This window comes from Lampetra planeri, chromosome 51 (genome assembly GCF_965212315.1).
Source record: "Lampetra planeri chromosome 51, kcLamPlan1.2.h2, whole genome shotgun sequence".
Lineage (NCBI taxonomy): Eukaryota > Metazoa > Chordata > Hyperoartia > Petromyzontiformes > Petromyzontidae > Lampetra > Lampetra planeri.
In genome coordinates this window covers 3,926,494-3,951,930 of record NC_136157.1, presented here as the reverse complement: position 1 = coordinate 3,951,930, position 25,437 = coordinate 3,926,494, and the positions used below count along the sequence as shown (strand labels likewise).

Genomic DNA, 25,437 nt, shown 5'->3' with positions numbered 1-25,437 from the left:
CTCCCGACGTGGTGATCTCCGCCAGGATGGACGCCGCGGCGAGTAGCAGCTCTGCCAGACGGGAGTGCGCCTCGCGGAGTCCGGCATCAGCCCCCAGCCGCTCGTCGGGCGCCCCCGGTGGGTCCTGCGGCGTCGGCATCTCCTCGTCCTCTCCCCCTGATGCCAGCTGGCCCGAGTCGTCGAGGTTATCCTCACGGTCAATCCCGTGAGTCCGACGAGTCTTCCTTGTATCCATGCCTGGAAGACTGTTTCACTTCTGACACCAGTTGAAGTATTCGGAATGACGGCGGGAAACCACTTGACGGGTAGCACACTTTATTAAATCTTGTCTTTCCACAATAACACGTGTGGTCACTATTTCTCACACTACACACTCCACTTGACACGTGTGGTCACTACAACTCACGCTGCACATTCCACTTGACACGTGTGGTTACTACGGCTCACGCTGCACGCTCACGCTACACGCTCACGGTGCACGCTCACGGGCACTCCAGCCCCGTAGCGTCCGTGGAGCCTACAGACCCACCCCAGCTTGGGCGTGGGTCACGACCTCTGGATCCCGCGGGCCGGCCCTCACACGGACGTTCGGCCCCGGGTCCCAAGGTCCCGCCTCTGAGCCACACAGGGCCCCGGTCCCCACAAGGACAGCGGGACTAGGTGCCTCAGGGCCCTATCTCTTCCTCCTCCGTCTTCTGTCTTCACTGGTCACCAACTCCCCGTGCGCCTGTGTGCACCGCCTTATATAGCCTCCGCTCCCGGGAGACGGAGTGTATGCGGACCGCGACGTGAGCACCCCCTTAGTTGACCAATCCCCACGCGCTGCCACACGATCCCCTCGCTGTCAGCGCGCGTCACCGATACCCAGCCAATCACCGCCTCATAACCCATGACTCCGCGCTGACCCATGATCCTTCACCGTCAGCGCGCGTCACCAACACACACAGCCAATCACTACGCGCTGGCACACGATCCTTACCCCAGCGCGTATCACCACTACACTTGCACCCAAAATTAACCTTTTTCAAACTTGCAACGAAACTTAATCTCACCTTCGTTGTATTGTCAAAATGACGAACAAACTTATTTTGAGGCACACGTTGTTTTGTCTTTCATTACAGGGTCCCTAGCATGAAGGGTATATCAGTCCCTTCACCTGAAACCGAGGTGCTTTGGCCTTTGAACTTTACGGGACCTAACTCTGCACACCCGTTTCTATTGTCCTCTGGCTGGGACCTAGGGGAGGCTTCCTGACCCTGACCTCCTGGTCTGTGGGTCCTGACCACTGGCCTCGCTGAGCTCCAGCCCTTAGAAGGGCTGTAGAGCGTGGGGCCCAGGGTCCTATTCTCCAGCCCGGTCTTTGGCGTGTAGAAAACTGAGCCAAAGCTCCCTGAGCTCTGGCTTGTAATACACGTTCGTGGCTGGCTTTGCCCTAGCCACGCCTTCATTCTGGAAGGTTACGTCATTCCCCCGGTTCCCCTCCTCCACCGGGGGCCCAGGGAATGTGTTTGAGGATCCGCTTACCAGGATCCACCGTTGGCCTTTCTGGCCCATGGCATTTGCCCTGGCGAGGTAACGCCTCTGCACTCTATTGACAGTTAGTGGAACTGCAAGGCTGAATGGTGAGTGACAATCACTCCTACAATTGTAAATGTTTCTGGGTAGTCACTAAAATATAACTATCTCCATCCATTATTTAGATTCTAGTAAATGTTATGGTTACAAGCTATGTTTTATGGAGGTCCCTCATTTGTCATCTCGCCTGCGCCACACTGAGCCTATTCTAAAATCGGTAATGTAACACGCCGACTCGATCACAACGAATCGATTCGTAATAATTTCCACGTGAAATCTCTCCATATTGGTCATCACTTTAACACTGTCAAAATTATAATTTTAAAAAATTGAGGTTATACTCAAGCGTGAAAATATGCACCATTTGATAAGTACATAGCCGCACAGGTTACACCTAGGGGTTTGCTTTGCCGCTTTCAATGTGTCTTTGGCTCCAGATTAGTCCCCAGCCATTCTACATTTCCTTAGCCTAGTAATACTACTGTAGTATCGGACTTCTTGACACCCAGGAGACCCGGGCGGGGGATCATCCATCACCACCCGGCGATGGTGAGACCTCTACATTTATATACCCTAGGCGGTGGCTGAGATCTCGTCCATGCAGGCTCTCATTCCTCTCCCAATGGCGACCCCACCGTCGTCACGGGGTCCCCTTTAAGTACCCGTTGGTGGCTCCTCCCCCTAGCTCGGACCCGCCTTTGTTCCTGAAGTTACCCCCTTACAACACCAGTGACATCATCCTCCGCTGTTAACTCGCTTGCTCCTCTGTGTACGCCTTGTCATGGTTCCCCTGTGGGCTGGTGTAACCAGGAGGTTACTACCAGTATAAACTTCTTCATGAAGCACACTATATGTATTGGCTTTCTTCGACATGGTCCCTAACATACAAGGGGTATGACGGTCCCCTTACCCAGTACCTGGGGACGTATGGCCTCCGAACTCGGCGTGACCTAACACTGGTGACCCGTTAGCCTATTGTCCTCCGGCTGGGACCTAGGGGAGGCTAAGTGACCCGACCACTTGGTCTGGGGGTCTTGACCACTGGCTTCACTGAGCCCCAGCCCTTAGAAGGGCTGTAGAGCTTGGGTTCAGGGTCCTATCTATTGGGGACCTATTCTTTTCCTGACCACTGGCCTCTCTGAGCTCCATCCCTTATAATGACTGTAGAGCTTGGTCCAGGGTCCTATCTTCAGCACGGGCTTCAGTCTTCGGTGTGGAGATAACTGAGCCAGAGCTCTCAGCGCTCTGACTTATATACTGGTTCGTGGCTGGCCACGAACCAGTATATAAGAGGCCACACTAAATACCCACACGTAAATTCTACAAATGCCAATAGATAGTAATCCAACAAATGCAATCGTCATCAAATCGTCTAAATTTGGAAGTTTAATTTACTTTAACACCATAACGTTTTAACGTGAATGCTAATGATACATATACCATCCTCGGCATCCATATCCACGTCCTCGGCAAAGGGATGTCTAGATGTGCACAGAGTTAGAAGTGACAGCAGCAGATGTGAGTATAAAGGTGATCGGTATTACCTTGGTGTTGCGGCATCTCTTCAAAAAGGTGTGAGACTCGATCAGGTGAGGCTTCTTGCCTTGCAGTCTGTTAAAAGATCTAATAGTTGTGTGGAAACCTTCCTCGTAGAGGCGGTTCAATCTTGATATGGAAGTTTTGTGTTTGCAGGAATCCATACTCTTTGGTTCTTTCGGTCAAGTCACGTAGGTAGAAAAATAATAGATCACGACATTTTGATCGCCACACAAGCAATCATCATCAGGTGAGACAACTACAGCAAAAAAAAACTGCTGAAGTAGGCGAGAGAACTACCGTGGGTACGAGGTTATATAGGTGTAGTGACATAAGAAGGGAGGGGCTGCTGGGGGCTCTGGGACCCTGGGAGGGCCAGGCGCTTAAGCCTCTTGGCGCCAGGCGTGGGTTCCCAGGCGGGTCAGACGCTTAAGCCTCTTGGCGTCAGGCGTTGGGTTCCCGGGTGGCCCAGGCGCTTAAGCCTTGGCGCCGCCAAAGGGGGGGGGGGGGCTGTATGCTCTGTGGGAGATCTGGGGGCGCACACGGCCCCACCCCTCGTTGGGGACTAGTTATAAAAGCGGAGCTCCCTGGACGATCAGGGCCAGTCGTAGCTCAAGACCCAAGACCAGCCATCGGAGGACCCTGGGACGCTGTGAGAGCCAGTGGTGGGACTCTGGAACTCCCGACTCTACGACCTTGTGAGGGCGAGTTCCAGAGCGTAGCCAGAGTAGAGTATCTAGGCTGTGTACCTAGGCTGTGTACCTAGGCTGTAACAGAGTATCAGGACTGTTGAGTGTTGTATTGTAATAAAGAAGTTACCTCTACAAGTGTCTCCGGAACCCGTTACATAGGTATCAACGGTAGGGGGAAGATAGAAGGCAGGGAGAGAGAGGGGGCGGGGCAGAAAGTGGGACGCTGCAGCAGCAAGGGGGGAGAAATCTGCTGAGAGACCCTGCAGCAGCACTTGAGTCACTGGGGGAAGGGGGGGAGAGAGGGGGCAGGGCAGAAAGTGGGACCCCACAGCACCACTTGAGTCACTGTGGGAGATATCTGAGAAATCGGCTATAGGGGGGAGAGATAAGGGGGGGGGAGAGGGGGCGGGGGATAAAGTGGGACCCCGTAGCAGCACCTGAGTGACCGGGAGAGAAATCAAAAAAGAGGCGCAGAGAGAGAGAAAGACACAAGGAGTCGGAAATAACAGCTGACATAGGCAGGTAGGATGGAAACATCACAGACTTTACCTGGTTAACTCACTCACCTACGAACTGGCCCAATTTATCTCTGAGACCCTGCTTTCTTTCACGGGCAAGACCACCTCAGCTTTACTTTACTCAGATCACTTGGTATCTCTAATCAAGCACATCTCACTGTCTCCAGATGATTCACTTGTCAGTTACAATGTAGTCTCCCTGTTCACCAAGGTACCTGTACCTGATACCATTGCAATCATTGGAGACTTAGTCTAACTGGGACTGAATCCAGATGTACCAGTGGTAGCGAATTTTTTCATTGAAGAAATTTGAGACAGATGCCATCCAGACATCCACCCTACATCCTTCCTTGTGGAAGAGATACGTAGATGACACGTTTGTCATCTAGCCACATGGCCTGCCAGCACTGAACCAATTTCTCAACCACATAAATTCCATACACCCATCTATCAAATTCACCATGGAAATGGAAAAGGATGGCAAGCTACCATTCCTGGATGTTTTGATCGAGAAGAGACCTGATGGCTCGCTGGGACACTCTGTCTACAGGAAAGCCACCCACACGGATGCCTATCTAAAGCCTGACTCCCACCACCATCCAGCCCAGAATAATTCCCTCATCAAAACACTACACCATAGGGCCCGTTGCATCTCAGACCAGCATCACCTAGCCAGTGAGCTGAAGCACGTACACCAAGCCCTCAGGATGAACGGATACTCTGACCGTACAATCCGCAAAGCTGTCTCCCCAGCCATGGGGAGACAAACATCTAAGGATCCAATCAATACCATCACTTTGCCATACATAGCAGGGGTTACCAAAAAGATTTCCAAAATCTTAAATCAACACAAGATCACAGTTCGTTTCAACACAGTACACAAAATCGGTGATTTTATCCCATCTGTAAAGGATGTGATTCCTGACATGCAATACCCGGGTGTCTACAAACTGAGTTGTGGATGCGGCAGCAGATTGGGGAAACGAAACGACATGTCTCGGACCGCGTTCGCAAACACAAGGCAGATCTGAAACACTGTAGGACCAATACCTCTGCCGTTGCTGATCATTGTTTTAACACAGTGGGCTCACACAAAATTGACTTTTCCAAGACGAAGGTACTCTGCAAACCCACCGGCTATTATCAGAGATTTGTTCATGAAGCCATCCAGATATATAAACACAGACACAACTTCAACTGAGAAGATGGGTACAGACTGAGCAATCATTGGAAGGACGTTATTAATGGTGGAGATGATTGGACGGAGTGGGATACGTTCTTTGTGGATCTTTGGAAGGCCATAAAATCTGGGTGGTCTAGCGACCGAAGGTTAAGAGAGCGCTGCTTGTTCGAATCGATAAGAGAAGTCGAATTAGTGATTATATTGTTGGCAATTATTGGAAGGACGTTATTAACCAGGTAAAGTCTTAATTGACTGTGATGTTTTCATCCTATCTGCCTATGTCAGCTGTTATTTCCGATTCCTTGTGTCTCTCTCTGTACTTCTCTCGGATCTCTCCCCCAGTGACTCAGATGCTACTACAAAGTCCCACTTTCTGCCCTGCCCCCTCCCCCCTCCCTTATCTCTCCCCCCTACCGCCGATACCTATATAACCTCGTGCCACCGCAGCTCTTTCGCCTTTTTCAGCAGTTTTTTCTTGCCGTAGTTGTCTTACCTGATGACGATTGCTTGTGTTGTGATCGAAACGTTGTGATCTATTATTTTTCTACCTACGTGACTTTACCGAAAGAACCAAAGAGTATGGTGTTATTGTGTTGTGCTATTCAATTGGAAGGTGCAGAATGGCTGACTTCGAGCTTAATTGTAATGTGATGCCACAGCGACGAAGCCAATCTTCCGGCGCCGCGCCCGCGATGCCAACACAACAAAGCAGCTTAGCCGACGCTGCTCTTCCCTCACCACCCCCTACATGAACACACACACCCCCAAATAGGGCATCGTGGGGAAGCCACCTGGCCTACAGGTTTTCACCCAGGAGCCATCCTCGTGGGGACATTCTCCACAGTTTCCTGGGGCCAGGGAATTGGGCGATCTTCCCCGAGGTAAAATTTTACCACCGCGCCGTGAATTGACTTGCAATGACATAGTCACGGTGGGGCCACGCAGCCACCGTGGTTAGGACACACACAGCATGGCAAGCAGGGGGGCGGGGCCACAAACTACGGGACGAGCGCGAACGTGTTCGAGGGCGACCAACAACGCCACAGCCAAATAGAACCCTTTGGATATGGAAAAAGATCAGCCAACGGTTTCGAGCAGGGCGGGAGGAGCCAAAACGATCCGATTGGCCGGGAGGACCGCCGGCTTAGCCGAGATTAACGGTGGCTCCCTCTGATATGGAAACCGGGAGACGGACGTCGCTGAGAGCACCGATATGAATGATGTGACATCACAAGCAAGCAATCTGATGGGCTGAGAAGACCGCCAGATTAACCGGAGGGTCCCTTTGATGTAGAGAACAATAAAAGGGGAGGAGAGAGGGCTCGATTTAGTTTGTGTCCTTCACAAGTCAGCTATCGGTCGACTCTCCAGCCACTCGAACGTCCATGTGACGAGTCGCAGTGCAGCGAGGACTGGCCCGCAGGAACTCCGTACGAATCTAACCGTGAGTACGCGAGAGAGAGATAGCGAACAGAGTGAGAATCCCTCGAGAGAGTAACTTGAAATAGGCGGGGTGGATTGGGTTCAGACTGTCAAGAGACAGAGCAGTTTCCTCACCGATTGTAGCTCTAGGGCACGTAGGGTTAACCGCAGGCACGCCGGCAATAAACCGTTAGTGAGCCCTCACCGATTCGTGTGGTTTCTGCGAGTGTGGGGAGAATGCGTGTGATTGGTGCGCGTTATCGTGGGAGGGGAGACGTCGTGCTTGTGCGGCTCTGCGAGTGTGAGTGTCGTCGCTGCCCTTCGACCCCTGACCTCCGCTCCGTGCGTGTGATTAATACGCGTTGTCGTGAGAACATACAACATCGTGTTTGAGTGGCTGCGCGTGTATGAGGGTGGGCAGCAACGCGCAGGGAGTCCCCTAATAACGTTTGGAGGAGTGCACGGGGAGAGTGAGGAATTAATTCCAGGTGGTCGAGCACCCGCCGCGAGTTATGCCTCACAGAGAGGACCCGGAGATGGCGTGGCCGTGAACTCGAGGGGCCGTGGCGCGAGAAGGGGAGTCGGGGAGTAGCAGCGACTCTCACGCGATTGAGGAGTCGGGGGGTAGCAGCCCCCCCCGAGGTCAACCCTCCCACGGGGCAGGAGCCGGGAGCCAGCAGCCCCCACAGTAACATTGAGCTGATGGGGTGAGCTGGGCAATTGTTTTGGCAGAGTTTGCATTCCTCATTTGGGTATAATAAATACTTGTTTCATATGTTTCTTCTTCTTCTTCCTAACGTTGTTCCCGCTGTGGCGCAGGGTCCGCTTTTCGGCATTGTCTTCTCCATTTGGCTCGGTCCAGGGCATCTTCAGGGGATGCGTTGACCGTCTTCATGTCTTCCTTTATTCGATCCATCCATCGCTTCTTCGGACGTCCGCGTGGACGGCGGCCCTCTGGCTCAATACGCTTGGCGGTCTTGGCCACTGATGACTCTTCACTTCGCAACACATGGCCGTACCACCGAAGCCTTGTTTCATATGTTTATTGTCCGTAAATAATTATTTTTTCAATTATACATTTTGTTCATTTAATTTGATATTAAAATTGTATTAAGAATTATTTAAGTATGTATTTCGTTCATGCAGAATTATCAGAGGCTGTAAAAAGTGCAACAGATGTTTGGGGCAGATGTTTGATATTAGATATTAAAATGTTTCTCGTGAAATGTTTGTTAAATAATATGTTGTTAAATGTTCAATATGATCACCATAATTGCGATTTGGGTGGGACTAGATGCCGAGGAATTCAGCTGCGGTGTTGTGGCATGAAGGGTGTCTCTGATCGCTATTGCAGAGACGCAATTTCCCTTCTGAAGAAGACTTTTGAAATAAACTCTTGCCGTTTCACAAACCCTCGGTGCCCGGTTCGTTGTGAAGTCGCCCACATCTCTGGAGGACAGAGCACAACGCAGAGTCTCTACTCATCGCCTCCAAACTTTATTATTTTTATTGTTGTCTATTTAGCCGACCTGTCCCCTCTCGCAAGGATTCGCGACTGAAGGAAAGGGGTCAGGGCTGACCAGCTACATACGGTACAGTAAATACGGTAAAAATGTAAGTAAGATTTTTTTATTTTTGTCTATTTGTATGTTCATGGCAATTTCATCCAGTAAATAAAATAACTAAAAAATATGCATACTGTACACAACACCTTAAACAATATGAAGCAAAAAATGTGCTAAATATGCTTTTACATAATGATGTCATGCGGCGTTTGTGAAAATCCGGCGCCCTCCCCCCCCCAAAGCTGCATTACGATACACACCAGGCGTCTCCATGCAAGTGATGTCGAAATTGGAGAAATTGCTTTGTTGAGCAAAAAATGGCCCCTTGATTTCAATTAAAAAAAGCCTCCCACATAATATAAGAAAAAAGTGTTGCTGCCTGACTGGCTGACATGAGTGAATAAGTGCGTGGTGATTGTGACGTCACAGTGCACATCTGCGTGATGACGCCACCCGCATCCCACGCGCTGAGTCGAGCTTCGTGCGTGCCCATGGGAAGCCGCCCCCTCCACACTCGGCCCTCCCTCCCCACTAGCCCATCCCTCCACCCTGTTCGTGAATCCCACGCATGCATATTCTCGGACCAGTGGTGGCTAAAATGAAGTCAGGGTCTGCCCTCTTAAAATAAGTGTCCCGTGATGCAACCCCGAGCCGCTGGTGGGAATGATATTAACATATTTAACACTCACAAGCCAGACACAAAACCACTGCCACCTGCCAGTTAAATAACCTCGTTTTCTGAGTTGTCAAAACTGGAGCTCAATTATAGTACCGTGATGAGTCAATCGATGAGTTGGATTCATTTGTCCACGTGCACTTTTCCTTACACGATACACTGATTACTATTATATTGTGACGAGTCAATTGATATTGTGTTCCTGTTGTCAGTTGATAAGTGGATTCATTTGTCCACGTGCACTCCTACTTACATTATTCACTGATCACGATTGTTTGATTGTACTGCCGAAATGATGGGAATATTGGACACGCCCCACATTAACGATTTCCCGGCTCTGCTCTTCCAGTCCTAAGGATATAAAAGCAGGTTCGTCAGCATAAGGCAGTGAGTAGTGCATCATTGTGTGGTGTTGTTGTTCACTGGTTTGGTTGTAGCGGCCAGTCTTTTTGTTTGCCTGCCGTTGTGTGGAAGCGTCATCATGCTGGAATGCTTAGCAGGTTTGTCTGAAACTACCCTTTTTCAATGTTAACTGTCTTGTCTTTTGCTAGTCGTATTCAAAGTGTATCTTTTGAACAAGGTGCTTTGATTCCTTAAATTCGCTGGGCGTGGAATACAGTATCTTACTCTACCTGTACTTTTACAATGCGAGTGTGTAGATCGCCAATTATTATGAAGCCATGGGCCTGTAATTTGTATTAACAATGTTTATTACGGACTCGGTGGCAAAAACACGCTGCACGCAAATTCATATTGGTAGGAACCACCTCGTTCCACCAGCCCACAGGGGATTATTGTGTCCGTCCGTCGTGCATCCAAAAATGGGTGGGAGGGGAGGGGCTGGTCCCCCCCGTGGTGCCCTTATACAACTCAACGTTTAACCTACTCACGCCGGCTTGTACCCACCCTCAGTCGACCATATTTGTGGAATACACCACGCTGCTGTTGACCCTGACCATTGACCGAGCAACCCAACGTTCCTACCAGCTCCCTCTGCAGGAATGTGTATTTTAGGTCCGCTTAAGTGGTCCTGTGGGCCTGTTTGTTTATCCCTGATTCGTGAAGTAAAAGTGCTTTTTCGAGTTTGTTTACCATGATGTAGACTCCTCCATAACCAATGGCAGATCGACGGATGTACTGCGGTGTAAAGCTGTTGCAGGGTTTGCCCCTTTGTAAAATGCTCTACCCCCACCTTGCTGTGCTGCAGGACACGTGGAGACTGTGTACAAGCTGACGGTGGCCACTGGCGATACGCTGTTCTCAGGCACCATGAACTACGTGTATGCAACGATCATTGGCTCGGCAGGCCAGAGCAATAGGCAGCTTCTGGACCACTTTGGGCCGGACCTTTGCCCTGGGGCGGTGAGTGTCGCTTCATCGTGTCTAATGGCTTTGTTGTGTAATGGCTACTACACGCTCAGCTTGCTCCGTCCTAGCTTCTGATTGAATTGCCTGGCAAGTGCCAGATCTTGCATGCTGAAGAGGTTGACCCTGGGTAGTGCTGGAGTGACCACTATGCAAAAAGGTTGTGGAATAGGCTGCAGCGATTGGTAGGCAACTGCTGAGAGCAGTCAAAGTGAATGTGTGTGCTAAAGTTCTGCTGTTGAAAGTGGCATGAAACGAACGTGTGCACCATCTTGATCATGTGGTTCTGATGTATGCAGTGTTGCCTTGGTGATTTTTGGCTAGTTAGGGTGGGGGGGGATTGCCGGAAAGTCTGTTTTTTTATATCTTTGCGTACTACGTGGTGTGCATGTTCAATTTTACGCAAAATGACTCTCACATCAAAGATTTGGCTTTCCTACATCTAGAATGCTTTTGTTGTTAGCCATTTTCTTTTTTTCCCCTGCCAGATTGACATCTACAGTATTCCAAGCAAGCTTGACATTGGCGACATCCGAATGGTTCGTCTGGAGAAGGAGGCGTTCCTGGTGAACGACTCGTGGTTCTGCCGCTACGTGGAGGTCAACGCTCCAGGTGGCCGGGTGCACCGCTTCCCTGCGAACCACTGGCTCGAGCAGGGCTCCATGGAGCTGCGGGAGGGGACTGGTGAGATGTGGTGCTCGCCTGTTCTCCATTTTTGGATGGATGTGATGCAATTCGAATAAATGCTCATGGACAACCATCATGATCTGGCACAAAGGTTCCTTGTATTTTTGGAGGTGACGATCCCTTTCACTGATTTCCCACAATTCCATCACGCTTGTGCTATCGGCTAGTGGTAATATGAAGCCTAAATTTGGAATCCCCTCTAGTGAAAATTGTGCATGTGAAACTACCTCCCAGAAGTCGGCAAAATCACCGATTCGTCTTTTTCGGGCCTTTTCAAATGCTGTGCATATGGCCATCCAAGACCTCTTCTTCCCGAGTGATCCTTAATTCCAGAGCGCAACGGTTCTCTCCCACTATACAATGCTCCTTAATGTAATTATAAAAAGCTAGAACTTAACTTTGCAAGTTGGGTACGTGCAACTAATGGTGTTGGGGCTACCAGATGCGTGTTTTGCACTTGCTTCTACCCTTCCCATTGCAGGAATGTTGCCACAGCACGAGACCTTGGCTCAACTGAAGGAAAAGAGGGCTGACGAATTGTCCGAGAGACGGGGCTCCTTGAGGTGTGAGGCACAAGTTCTTCATGGTCTCGTGCTTTGCTAACCTATGATCCATTTAAATTGCATTGCAAGTTGTTACGAAATGAGATGCTAGGCTTCATTTCTTCCTTTGCCAAAAATGATCTAGAAACAACCAAAGGTAGTTGGAATTGTCCACTCGCTTCTGGGTAGTGCGGGATGCTTAGAGGTGGAACTACGTTGTCCACCGTTTCTTTTCGATTGTGTGCTCTTAATCTGACCATCCTAATTTATTTTATTGCACTTTCGGTTCTGGGATCATGAGCGTTTGTCCCTTTTTATTATTTAGTCAGCTGCTGGTTACAAAAATAATCTAAATATAATATTTTGCCACCCATATTGTAGTGAGACGTATGTATACCAAAACCTTTGGCTTTGACACCTTAAATATTGTGACGTGTTTTTGATTTTCTGCAGGTGGCTAGAATGGCATGCTGGGCTTCCCCTTGGAGTCGACAGCAAATCGTTCCTTGACTTGCCCTGCGACACTCGTTTTGATGATGAGAAAAGTGCCGATTTCAACTTGTCTTTCCTGCAAAGGTAAAGCCACATTTGTTTGCCATATATTTGTTACCGTTCTGTTGGACATGTTGCTACCTTTGAATTCTGTTTTTTAATTGTCCTTGACCTGTGACCACTTTTGTGTTTTGTCGTTTTAGTGTGCAAGATTTGGGTTTAAGGGTGTTCATGAACCTCGATGGAATGTCTTGGACGAAAATAGAAGACTTCCGTCGCTTGTTTATACGGGTCAAGAGTAACGTTGCAGGTGTGTACAGAGGGTGGTGTGGTTTTGAGTGGTCAAACTTAGGCCTAGGGTTAACTCGATACTAGTGTAGTGGAACGACACTACTATATGGGGGCTGTAGGGACATGTGACCGGATAAAGGGGGGGGCCAGGGGAGTCGCATGGCTGGGGTTCGGGCCTACCCAAAGGATCGGGAAGGGGGACATGGCCTGAGGTGGAGCCGGCCACGCTGGAGTGGTCATGGGTGAAGTGTGGACAGAGCTGGGGCTGTGCTGTGCTGCTATGCTGCTGGTTCGTCTCCTGGGATGAGGCTCTCCGGACTCTGCTAGTGGACCCAGGCAGCGTTGGACTGTCCTGGTCCAGTCATGTAGCATCCCCGTGTGTTAACTTATGAAAGGTGGCTACCACGTTAAGTGTTTAATTGTTACTTAAAAAATTTGTGCTGCCAAGGTTCCAGTGTAACCTGCATTTAACCCACTACACATGCATACCATCTCTAAGATCCAATCCTTTTGGGCTTTCACCTAATTTGTGCAAGTGCAAAAGGTGGCAGTGGAACATAACGGCTCCACACCATCCCCTCCAGTAGCTTGCCATACACTTTTTTAATTGATTTGCTTGACTCTATTTTAATTAAATGGTGTACCTGTGCTTCTGGCTGGTACATGTACACAACTGGTGACATGCAGTTTAAATGGTAGCCCTGTATGTGGCGTCTGTTCCACGTCTTTCTACGATCTCCCGTTATGCAGAGTACGTTTCTCACCACTGGGATCAGGACTGGTTCTTTGGTTACCAATTCATTAACGGAGTCAACCCTGTCCTCATCAAACGCTGCACCAAGCTTCCTGAGAATTTCCCTGTCACCACGGACATGGTGAAGAGCAGCCTGGTCCGTGAATGCTCCCTTGAAGACGAGATCAAGGTGCTGTTAAGATCTGCCATTGCTTTCACTTGAAACATGTCTCGTAACCTTGTGCAGGCCACAGCTTCATAAGCTCATCACTGCATTTGAAGATGACCTGTGGGATTGCCTTCTGTGTGCATGTTCACAGCATGGAAATGTCTACATTGTGGACTACCAGTGCCTTGATGGCATTCCTGGCAATACATTCAACCATTCCAAGCCCTTCTACCTGGCAGCTCCTATGTGCCTGCTTTACGTCAACAAACAGGGGCAGCTGCTGCCTATTGCTATACAGGCAAGTTGTTTGCATGTGTGTGCTCGTGCTACATCCTGGCAATGGTTACTTTTGCTGTCAACAGGGCAACATATCAGACATTTACTCCTGCCCCAGATGACATTAGCTCGCCCCTTGCCAGGTTTGGTATCAAATTATGGCATTCGTGCATTTGCTTGCGTTAGTATAGACCAAGTTGTGCTATCTCTTAATCCACAGTATGATAAATCGTGGTTGGTTTGTATGACCTTTGGCACGTACATGGCCAACCATATTGCTAATAAACAAAGCGTTTGGAATGAAATGTATACGTCTCATCTTTACAAAAAAATCCAGTTCATGCCACGAACTAAACATCAGAAATAAAAATAAATCAAACAACTGCATCTTCAGTTCCAATGTAACAATATTCTGCTCTTCCTACCATCATGCATCCATAGCTACAGCAAAAGCCATCCGACAACCCCATCTTCTTGCCGAGCGACTCTGCACACGACTGGATGCTGGCCAAGATGTGGGTTCGTTCCATGGACTTTCAGATCCATGAGGTCTCCACCCACTTGCTCCGGACCCACCTGCTGGCCGAGGTGTTCACCATGGCCACCTTGCGACAGCTGTCTACAATGCACCCTGTTCATAAGGTGAATCCATGGATTTTAGCCTGGAGTTTATCACATGAGTGACTCGTAATTACAAAAATTATCCGCTGCTAGCTTGTATTTATAAGATGCATGCGGTGTTATTTGCCATCCTGGCAGCCCTTGCACTGCCTGTAAACCAATGGCTTCGTAGGGGCATTTCATCTCTGAAATCTAAGATCTTGCCCCCAATACGTTGGTCATTTTTGGAAAGGTAATTTTTTTTTACAATTGTGAATTATCGAACCATACTTCCAGAATACAATTTTCAATACTGCTGTTTTAAAGTTACTCGCCTTTGCTCAAGAAGATTACAAGGTACTCAACCATATGCATCCAGATGCAAACAATTAAATTCCTTATGCACAGCACTTGCCCTTTCCTTTAAGAACTTGAGACTACATGCTTAAAGCTACAGCAAGTACAGGTTAAGCCTATTGCCGTCTAATACACATGGTGATCTAATTTTTCCGACCTGCTTTGTGCATAGCTCCTGTATCGGCACTTGCGCTTCACCCTGGAAATCAACGTGCGTGCACGGACGCAGCTTGTGGGGACAGGAGCCTTTTTCGATCAGGTGAGGGTTGTGATTTTACTGGTAGGAACGAAGTGAACCAGCCTACAATAGATTATATCGTCCGTCCAATGTCCAATTAGGTGTACCAACATCGCCCCCTACTGCAAACACTTGGCAGGACCCTACAAAACTCGGTGACACTTTCCTGGCTAAACAAGTGTAACATTCCCTGAGTTTTTATTCCCTGAGTTTTTAATTAAAACACAATTAAAAATTAACTCTCAGCGGCCTACAGCTAGGCCTAGAGCCTAGAACTAGGCCTCAAACTCTCCCTTTGTATCGTCCGATTAGGTGCAGCAACATCACCCCCTACTGCAAACACTTGGCAGGACTCTACAAAAAACTTCACTCAGTGAGGCTTTCCTGGCTAAACAAGTGTAAAAATACATTATGTTTATATTCGTTCCTACCAGCCCACCCCGCAGGGACCTGTTTACGAGCCTTTGAAATGAAGTGGACATTTTAAGACTAGGCATCCAAAGCCTCAGCAGTCTTGCATTCCAACAATCTTACTGTCTGAGCTGATTGTCTTTCCATGGCCTCATGCATTCCATTATTTAGCTGCATAATTAACTCTATTTTCAATCCATTACAGGGCCTCATCCAACCCAGTTTTTCCAATGCAGTCTTTGACATTTTGATCACTCTTAACATCCTGCTAAAATACCACACCTCTACCTGTGATTCTCTGCACGTTTCCAAATTGTCCTAGATATGCTCTACTAGCAAGTACTTCAACCTGCCCCACTATTTAATTTGGATTTTGCAGTCCTAGATCTTCATTTGCTTTGTACCTACGTTCGCTCTACTAATAGTTAATAGCGAGGATGTGACCTTCTTGTTTCCACTTGTCTCTGATGCAACCTTTTTTAAGCTACCATTAAATTAACATTTCATGCCAAATGGTTAATCCCTCCCTATTGACCATCCTATGCCTTCGCAATACACTTCCAAAACTGACCAAACTTTGAAGGTTCCCACCTTCTTGGGCTCTGGCATTACCATGCATAGCAGCACACCCAAATACTGCAATATCTTTCAACGGTGAGGCTTCCAATGATACGATCTTGCAATGTACTTGTGCAGGCCCTGTCAATTGGCGGCGGTGGCCATTTCAAGCTGGGCGCCAAGGGCTTGAAGGCGCTCACCTACAGACATCTGTGCATCCTAAAGGATGTGGCAGATCGAGGCGTTGGTGACTTGCCCAGCTACTACTACAGGGATGATGCTTGCAGCATTTGGAAGACCATTCACAAGTAACCAGAACCATACTATACGCTGGTGGTTTTGTGCAATTTTTTTTATGTGCACAACGACGAAAGTGCTATTGGCAGGCATGTGCAACCTACTTGCAAGAGCAGTTCGGATACCAATTTTTCATTATAGGTCCAATTTGTGAGTTGACACCACTTAAGTTTAACTTCGTTTCCTCTGTTCAAGATGAGTGATCTAATAAATGCTGCCTTCCCCAGGGTAGATGGTTTCCCCAACTTGGTATGTATATCTTAAGCTCTTAACATGAGCACGATTCCAAAATTTACCTTTTTTTTTGGACTTAATTTAGGACCAGGTCGCTTCATTGCCTGTAGCTTTCGTCTTTATAACTGAAAGTGTTGCATTGTTCAGATTTGTCGACAAAATCCTTGCCATCTTCTACAAGAATAACGAAGATGTGATGGGTGACACCGAACTTCAGGCTTTCATTGAGGACATCAACCACGCCTTGCTGAGCCACCCATCCAATGGTAATTGTCCTAGCACTGCTGCTGGAGGAAGGGATTTTGGTGTTTGGCATGCCCTTCCATGCTGGCCAGACCACAGTGGAAATGCATTACCACCAGGTTGTGACTGGCTTTTAGCCGACTGTATCCTGCTATTGCTGGCCACACAATGTTAAAGGCGTGCCTATGACTCGCCAGGAACTTGCAGGCAACAATAGATGGCAAGTCATGTGCTAACGAAGCCACATGATATGCATAAACTTTTGTTTTGGCCCATGGACCACTGCCAATGCAAAGGTTTCTGTGAACCCCCAACCCTGGTTAAAAAACATTTAAATTGTCAATGCCAGTAATGCACTGCATTTGCAGGCACTTTTTTCATGCAGCTATTCACATTTTTGAACGGCATTTAGATTGTGGTAATTAACATTAGGATATACTCGCTTTCATATCAAGTTCTGTTTTTCATTTCTGGATTGGTATATGGAACACTGGTCCCCTGAACCAGACCACAAACCACCACTCTTGGCAATGGAAAGACTACTTACAGTTTCACCAAACAATGGGGAATTCAAGCTTACAAGTTTTGCTGGCCAAGCATTGTATTTGTAACACCTTAATGGATTGCTGCTCCTTTAACAATGTTTCTGTGCTGCAGGATTTCCTACAAAGTTCACCTGTGTGGCAGAATTGAGTGAATTCCTCACCATGGTAGTGTTCCTGTGCTCTGCCCAGCACTCTGCAATCAACTATGGCCAGGTAACGTAAATTCAGATGTTTGACGACAGCCCTTGCAAAATGATGTTCGGTTTATTGCTGACTTGGTCTAGTAAAAGAATAATGCTCTACCCACCCCTGTGCTGCAGTTTGATTTCTATGCATGGATCCCAAATGCACCCAGTGCCATGAGGAAACCACCTCCAACCGCCAAGGGTGTGGTGGACATGCCCTTCATCCTGCAGACACTGCCTGATGTGCAGGTGTCTTGCGTTTCCATGGCCATCACCTGGGTGCTTAGCCGCAGTGCTGCAGAGGTGAGTGCTTGCTACTGCCTTTGCAATTTATATTGAGGTTACGACGGCCTAAATCTTCACTTGAATGTTTTGTGACTGCAGGAATTCCTATTCTGTGGGTATTTTGGTAAAGTCGTGTAGATGGGTTTAAACAAACTACAACGTTTAGCTTGTAACACAAGTATGCCTCATCCGAAAAGGGGTTGGCCTCTAGAAAAACTCTTTATAAGGGTTTGAAATGGGCATAGCCCAAGTGGTCAGCAGCATGGACTGTTAATGTAAGTGGACGAAATGGTGCTGTTGGTCCATGCTTGCCAGATATAAAATGGCAACATTTACAGCCAGTTATGACCTTTTGGTAAATATTCTGTCCTGAAAGGGCAGCCACCGAGCCCTGCCCAGTGTCTAACTTGCATTACGAATCTTGCAGGTGGGTGTACCCACACTTTCCCCAAGACACACGACCTTCTAATGGGCCAACTTGTGCAAGTTGTATACTATATTGATGCTGTTTTTCATGAAATGTGTGCAGAAAACCCTTGGAACATTCCCAGATGAACCTTTCCAGAATCCAGATGCCCTCAAGGCCATGCAAGAATACCAATCTGACCTCGAGGTGATTACAAAATCCATTGTTGAAAGAAACAAGACTCTTCCAATCAAGTATCCATACCTGAAACCTGACAAGGTGGCCAACAGCATCACCATCTAACTGATGGGGCTAACCTGAGGCTTGGATTTACTGTGCTTGCCTGCGTTGTCCTTCTGTACCATAGACCATATTGTTTCATATGGAGGCTGCTTTAAAATTCACATTTGCAATGCAAACTTGGATATTTAAGTGCACTAATGCATGAACATTTTTGTCCTAAATACCCTTTCACTAGATGCAAGCCTTCAATGACGTGTGGTGCTTTGATAAATTTAAGATGGCAATGCAGTGCCAGGATTTCCTTTACATGTGGTGCACAACGTATTGTACCTTGGCTTGAACTATCTTGTGCACGTTGCAAAATGAGAAAAAATAAAAAAAATATCCAAACCTTTATTTTGTCAGTTGGAATATATTTTATATAGCTGTTTTTTTCCTTTTTTCAGTTGTCGGTTGGGCTGCCATCTCGCATGGATTCTTTGGGGCAATGCTTTTTCTTAGCTTTTCAGCTTGAACATGCTTGCCACTTGTGGCGCTATAATGGGTTCAAGGGGAGGTGGAGACTATTTGTAGAGGCAACACGTTTTAATTTACAACGGTAACAATAGCAGTCTTAACACGGACAGCCCCTTTTACCTAATTGCCTGGGGTGGTACGGCATCCGGGCTAGTGTGCCCTATCACCCAGGACCACGGCCTCTCTGACCTAAGGGTAACCGAGGGGAGGCGAAACCGACCACTGGCCCACTCAGTCCCGGCCCTCACGAGGCCAGTGGGTCTAGGCGTTCCAAGGGTCCAAGGCTAGCTCGTCTTCTGGCTTCAGCTAGCTCCGCTTCAATCTTCGGACTGGCCCCAAACTCGTCCAGAGGTCTGGCTTTTATACACCAGCCCATGCCTCCCCTTCCAGAGTTCCAGAGGGGGGGGGGGAAGAGTCTCGATCCGAGAACACCCTTGAGTCCTCGCCACCCGGCATCGCATTGGTATTGCTGCCAGGTGGCAGAGGCTAGTTACACAGGGGTGGTCAAGCTTGGACACTGGAGGAAATTGGCACATCGGGTGATCGAGGCTGCTGCGGGTTTCTCGGCGGTGTCGCTCTATCCAGGGAATTGAGGTTTTGGTGGACACGGGTGCTTCTGCCACCATTATATCGGATGTAATTTTTGACCTGTTGCCGATGAACTAGTTTGTTAGGCCGGTAGTAAACACGTGCGTCACGACCGGTGGTAGCATGGGGATTAGAGCAGGTGGAGGTCCGCGTTGAGATTGGCAAGAATCGCAGTTGTTGGGCTGGTACTGATCAAGGACACTGGCAGTGCCCTGCCTTTTTAGGCACGAATTATTTTTTGAAAAATGCTCCTTAAGATCCTCATTGATCAGAACTGTATGGAGATGCCATTAGGCCGCAAACTATTTTTTTTTGCAGTCCCCACAAGTACGGTGGCGAATGTTAGTCCAGGCCCTTGCCAGGATTGCGGATGTTGGTGCCGCTGAGCTATTGCAAGCGGTTACAGGTAGCAGATCCAGAATCTGGCGTCTTGTTGACTCCGTCTAATGCAGTGACTTGGAGGTTGGCGCACAGTCACCCGCCTCAACCACGAGCCGTTCTTGCAGGTGCAGGACCAGAGACGGCTGTGGTTCTGTCAGGGATGGTGTTGGCTCACAACGGCTGCGTTTCATGAGGGTAATGGAATTGCGTGTGACGGCATTGGATGAGACTTGGGCGGAGGGTGTTCTGTCAAGAAAGCCCACAGTTGTCTCCAGTGCAGCAGGGGGAATTGCGATCACTGCTGCGCGAGTTTTTGGATGTGTTCCGTAAAAGTAAGTTTGATATTGGCCGTACCTCCCTGTTGTAACCGCATTGATACAGGTGAAGTATTGGAAAATGACGGCAGGAAACTCCTTGACGGGAACACACTTCTTTTATTAAATCTTGACTTGTAACAATACAACGCGTGGCCTCTCTTCTTCACAATGCGCTTCTCTTGACTCTGGATTCTGTGCTGCCGGCTCTCTGTGCCTCGTGTAGACTCCGCGCCTCGGCTACACTCCTCTCTCGCCTCGTGTAGACTCTGCGCCTCCGCTACACTCTCCACTCGCCTCGTGTAGACTTTGCATCTCTCTCGCTGGCTACACCGTATGCATACCCGGCTCGTGTAGACCTTTCTCTCTCGCTGGCTACACCGTATGCATACTCGGCTCGTGCAGACCGTTCTCTCTCGCTGGCTACACACTATACATCACTCAGCTCGTGTAGACCGTTCTCTCTCGCTGGCTACACACTATACATTACTCAGCTCGTGTAGACCGCTCTCTCTCGCTGGCTACACACTATACATTACTCAGCTCGTGTAGACCGTTCTCTCTCGCTGGCTACACACTATACATTACTCAGCTCGTGTAGACCGTTCTCTCTCGCTGGCTACACACTATACCTTACTCTCTTCTACTCTCCATTACTCTCCTCTCCGGGCTCTATCTCTGCACCTTCGTCTTCATTCTTAGATGGTTCCACTTCTGCCCCTGCTCCTCTGTGCATCACCTTATATACCCCTTCTTCCCGGGAGATGGAGCGGATGCGGACCTCAACGTCGGCACCGCTCCTCCGTTACCCAATCCCCACGCGCTATCCCTACGATCCGGTTCCGCTCAGCGCGTGTTTCCACTCTCCGACCAATCACACCGCGCTGCTACCCGATCACTCCCTCTGGGCGCGTCACCGGCACACAGCCAATCAGCAGCACTACCCCCACCCGCGCACTGACGCCTGCTCCTCCCCGTCAGCGCGCGTCACCACACACACACCCGTACATACGCGCTGGCACACGACATATACACCCAGCGCGTATCACCACTACATCACCCCCTCCCACATAGCTCGCAGCCGGCCCGGCTGCTAACAACAACCAACCGCGACGATAAAACGACAACCAACAAAAAAAACCCCGTAACCCCCCGAGTGTGCCCCGTAACATAACACAACAACAACAACAACAACAAGAATAACTATGTACAGATTGACAATGAACCCGAAAGTCAACAATAACACGATACGAGCAATTTCGAAACGAACGCGCCCCACGTCCCTGCGACTACACGCAGTGACGAGGCGCTCCAACTGCCCCGACTCCTCACGAGGCAGGTCATGCAAAGTAGCACGACCTGGCGCGAGTCCGTCTGGCTGGTCCATCGTATGGGGCGGGACACTGACGACCGTCCGGCGGTTCCGGCTGCTCCAGACGGCGCGGAACGGGCCTGAAAGGGCCGGCCCCGCCGCGGAGATCCGGCCGCCGGTGATCGGCAGCTGTCAGTTCCGAGACACCTGGGAGCAGATCAGGCGAAAATACGTGTGGATCAGGCAGAGACATTTCCCCCTCTGGGTCGCCGGTCACGTCACACGCCCGGCCATCACGACACAAGGGGAGGCCATATGGAGGCGAGAACGGTTTCAGTCGGGAGGGGTGAACGTACCACCGGCGCTTTCCCCACTTTATCTGAACGCACTGGGGCCGTGCAACGCGCACGACCTCCACGGGTCCCCTCCACGGTCTCAACAATTTAGGCGACGTAGCCAAGGGTGCCTGAGGGCAATGCAGCCAGGCCCTGTCACCTGGTTTCCATTCGTGCATGGACACCTTCCGTGCCCGCAACCGTTCATTAGCAATTTGGCGAGCCCGCGAATTAAGCCGCGCGGCCTCCCTCGCCTCTGTCAGCTTGTGAATATTAAACTTAATATGTTCTGCCAAATTAGAATTAGTTCGTGGAGCGGACAGGCCAAGTTGCGTTTCTATTGGCGGGTCAGCTTCCCGACCGTACATCAAATAGAATGGGGAAAACCCCGTAGCTGCATGGGGGGCCATTCTATACGCAGCAAGGACTCCCGGGACCTGCAGGTCCCAATCTACATGTGCCTCGCACACCTGCTGGCACAGCATGGAAGTCAAGGTTTTGTGGAGTCTCTCCACCATCCCGTCAGTCTGCGGGTGGTACGGGGAGGTACGCACCTTCTTGGTACCCAACAGATCGCACACCTCTTGCAACAATTTACTCGAAAAATTTTTACCTTGGTCGGTCAGCAGGCGTTCGGGAGCCCCCTTGTCCAGGACATAGCCCTGGACGAAGGCATCCGTCACAGCCGCTGCCGACTGGTTAGCGAGAGGCCACGCCATAGGCCATCGGGTAAAGTATTCGACCCCCACTAACAAATATTTATTCCCTCTCGGCGTGACTGGGAAGGGCCCCAAAATATCGAGTGCAACGAGCTCGTTGGTACGCGAGACCTGAATAGATTGCAGCGGTGGATTAGCTGCCACGGCCGGTGGTTTACGCCTGGCGCACTCAACGCACCCCTTCAGAATATGCACCACATCACTTCCCATTCCCGGCCAGTAATAGTCACGCTGAAGCAGGGCAAGCGTCTTGTTAACTCCCAAGTGCAAGAGGCGTTCGTGTGCCGCCAAGACAACCCTCCCCCTCACAGCGGAAGGCACCACGAGTGCGTTCCGCCGGGACAAACTGTCCCATTTCAATAACACGCCCCGCTCAAGTACATAGGAGCCGGTACGCTCCTGGTCCCCCTCGGGACCCCCAACCTTGCGGCGCAATGCTAGCAGCGAGCTGTCCGCCATCTGGAGGCGGCCCCATTCGCTGAGCGACAGCGAGAGCAGCGAGTCCCGACCCTGAGAGGCAGTGGAATCATCCCCGATCGGTGCGCCCGCTGTCGCAGCCAGTGCCCCCATCTCCCCCGCAAGCGTCGGTTTACAGCGCGCCGATCCCGACAAACACGCGCATTCATCACAAGGCAACAACCGCGACAAGCAATCGGCATTCGTGTGTCGCAACCCCTTACGGTACGTAGTCGTAAACTGATAGTCCTGGAGGACTTCCAACCAACGCGACAACTGGCCCGAGGGCTGGGCGACCCTCAATGAATACTGTAGCGCCGCGTGGTCCGTTCGGACTGTAAAGTGACGACCATAAAGATATGGCCTAAACTGCTGCACAAAAAAAACAATGGCAAGCAGCTCGCGACGGGTGACACAGTAGCGCTGCTCCGCCGGGGACAACACCCTACTACCGTAGGCGACAACTCTTTCGACACCCCCAACGACTTGGGATAGCACCCCCCCAATGCCCGTGTTGCTAGCATCCGTGTCCAGCAAAAAGGGACTGGCAAAATCGGGATAACACAAGGGTGGGGCACCCACCAAGGCGTCCCGGAGGGAGCGAAACGCGGCCTCCTCCTCCGGTCCCCATTTGAACTTCACTCCCTTCGCCGTTAGAGCGTGCAAGGGTTTTGCAATCGTGGCGAAGTGCTCAACGAACCGCCGATAATAAGAAGCAAACCCGATGAAACTACGCACGTCGGAAACGGACGTAGGTGTCGGCCACGAACCGACACAATCCGTCTTCGCGGGATCGGTGGAGATCCCCGAAGAATCGACAATGTGACCCAAGTATCTAACGGACCTACGAAGGAGGTGACATTTGGCCGGTTTAAATTTCAACTTAGCCGATCGCATTCGCAAGAACACCCCTCTCAATCGCCGGAGGTGTTCCTCAAAGGTTTTACTGAAAACAATGACATCGTCCATATAAATCAAGCATGTATCCCACTGCAAGCCCGACAAAACCAGCTCCATAAGTCGCTGAAACGTCGCTGGAGAGGAGTGAAGTCCCATGGGTAACCGGTTAAACTGGAACAGCCCCCCTGGAGTCCGAAATGCTGTCTTAGGTTTCGACTCTTCGTCGAGCGGCAACTGCCAAAACCCCGATAACAAATCAAGAGTCGAAAAATATCGCGCACCAGACAATGCATCGAGGGACTCATCCATCCTGGGGAGCGGATACGCGTCAGCCACAGAGATCTTATTCAGGCGACGGAAATCAACGCAGAATCGCAGGGACCCGTCCTGCTTCTTAACCAGCACAATAGGCGCTCCCCACGGGCTAGAGGAGGGCGAAATAATATCGGCTTCTAGCATGTCGTTAACAGCCGACTGAACATGTTCCTTCTCCACGGGACTCAGTCGGAAGGGATTTAGCCTGACCGGCGCCGCATCGCCCGTTTCAATGTGATGGTGCAACAAATCCGTGCACCCAATGTCATACTTATGTTTACTGAATACATCAGAGAATTCAATGAGCAACTCGCGCAGCGCACCCAACTGCGCCGCCGACAAATCGTCCGAGGCGGCACATAACGAATGGACCCACTCAAGGTCTTCCCTTGGCTCAACGTTCCGCGCGGGGCTCGAGCCCACCTGCGCAACCAACCCATCATCCCCAGGGACCTGCGCCGCGTGAGCCAGCACGGTGCCCTGCGGAATGACAGCTGGTCGCGACCCCGCGTTCAAAACCATCACAAACGGATCCCTGTCAGCCCGCACCAAAGTGTGAGCCACCGATAAATCAAGACCCCCGACAGCCTTGTTAGAAGGACCCAAAAGCATACTCTGTCCCGAAGCCTCCCTCACCCATGGTTTCCGCAACCGGAGGGGAATCAACATCTGTGAACCCGGGGGCACTTGCACTGTCTGCGTCGCCACCGCTTGTATCGTAGCGCACGCCGTCCGAATGTCAGTAGGGCCCGTCAAAAATGAAATCCGGCGACCCGATGGCAGTTCAATGCATCGTTGATCGATAAGAATTTTAATGGGCATTTTAGCCAAAAAGTCAGTGCCCAAAAGACACGGAACTGCCAAAGAAGACGAAACGAAAACGGGCCCCGACAATTTGATATCTCCAATGCAAATGGACGCCCTAACCTGACCGATAATGCCCAACGATCCCCCATTAGCGGCGTAAAATGGCACATCCACTGGAAGCAGCGGACGACATTGGACTGGAAGAATATTATAAATGAGGTCCGATATAATAGTTGCCGATGCCCCCGTGTCCACTAACACCCTAATCTCAACCCCATCAATAGATCCCGTAACAACGGACGAACCCGCCGAAGCAGCCACAATTCTATGCCCCAATTCCGCCCATTCAATGTCTCCCTGGTCCCGGCCGAACCCCCCTCGCCGAACCGAATCCCCGAATCTTAACCGGCCCTCCTCCGCCGCAACGCGGCGTCCCATGTGTGCCGAATAAACAGGCCGAGCGTGTGAGG

The 25,437-nt window shown here is 50.0% G+C and overlaps 1 protein-coding gene across 1 annotated transcript; it reads left to right on the top strand.

The window, feature by feature from the left end:
• The first annotated feature begins 9,510 nt into the window (after nt 1-9,510).
• On the top strand, nt 9,511-18,718 carry LOC144734427 (polyunsaturated fatty acid 5-lipoxygenase-like). Its single transcript, XM_078616611.1, has 15 exons — nt 9,511-9,667; nt 10,375-10,529; nt 11,021-11,216; nt 11,701-11,782; nt 12,215-12,337; nt 12,457-12,563; nt 13,295-13,467; nt 13,598-13,744; nt 14,164-14,364; nt 14,852-14,938; nt 16,025-16,194; nt 16,565-16,683; nt 17,318-17,418; nt 17,526-17,693; nt 18,205-18,718. The coding sequence occupies exons 1-15, from the start codon at nt 9,649-9,651 to the stop codon at nt 18,382-18,384; spliced, it is 2,028 nt and encodes a 675-aa protein (XP_078472737.1). The 5' UTR covers nt 9,511-9,648; the 3' UTR covers nt 18,385-18,718.
• Nucleotides 18,719-25,437: the final 6,719 nt, after the last annotated feature.

What these genes read in the sequence shown, in the direction of transcription:
- LOC144734427 (XM_078616611.1), top strand. An exon ending in CAATGCACCCTGTTCATAAG is followed by an intron (nt 14,365 to 14,851) that starts GTGAATCCATGG and finishes CTTTGTGCATAG; the next exon opens with CTCCTGTATCGGCACTTGCG. An exon ending in GCTGAGCCACCCATCCAATG is followed by an intron (nt 16,684 to 17,317) that starts GTAATTGTCCTA and finishes TCTGTGCTGCAG; the next exon opens with GATTTCCTACAAAGTTCACC.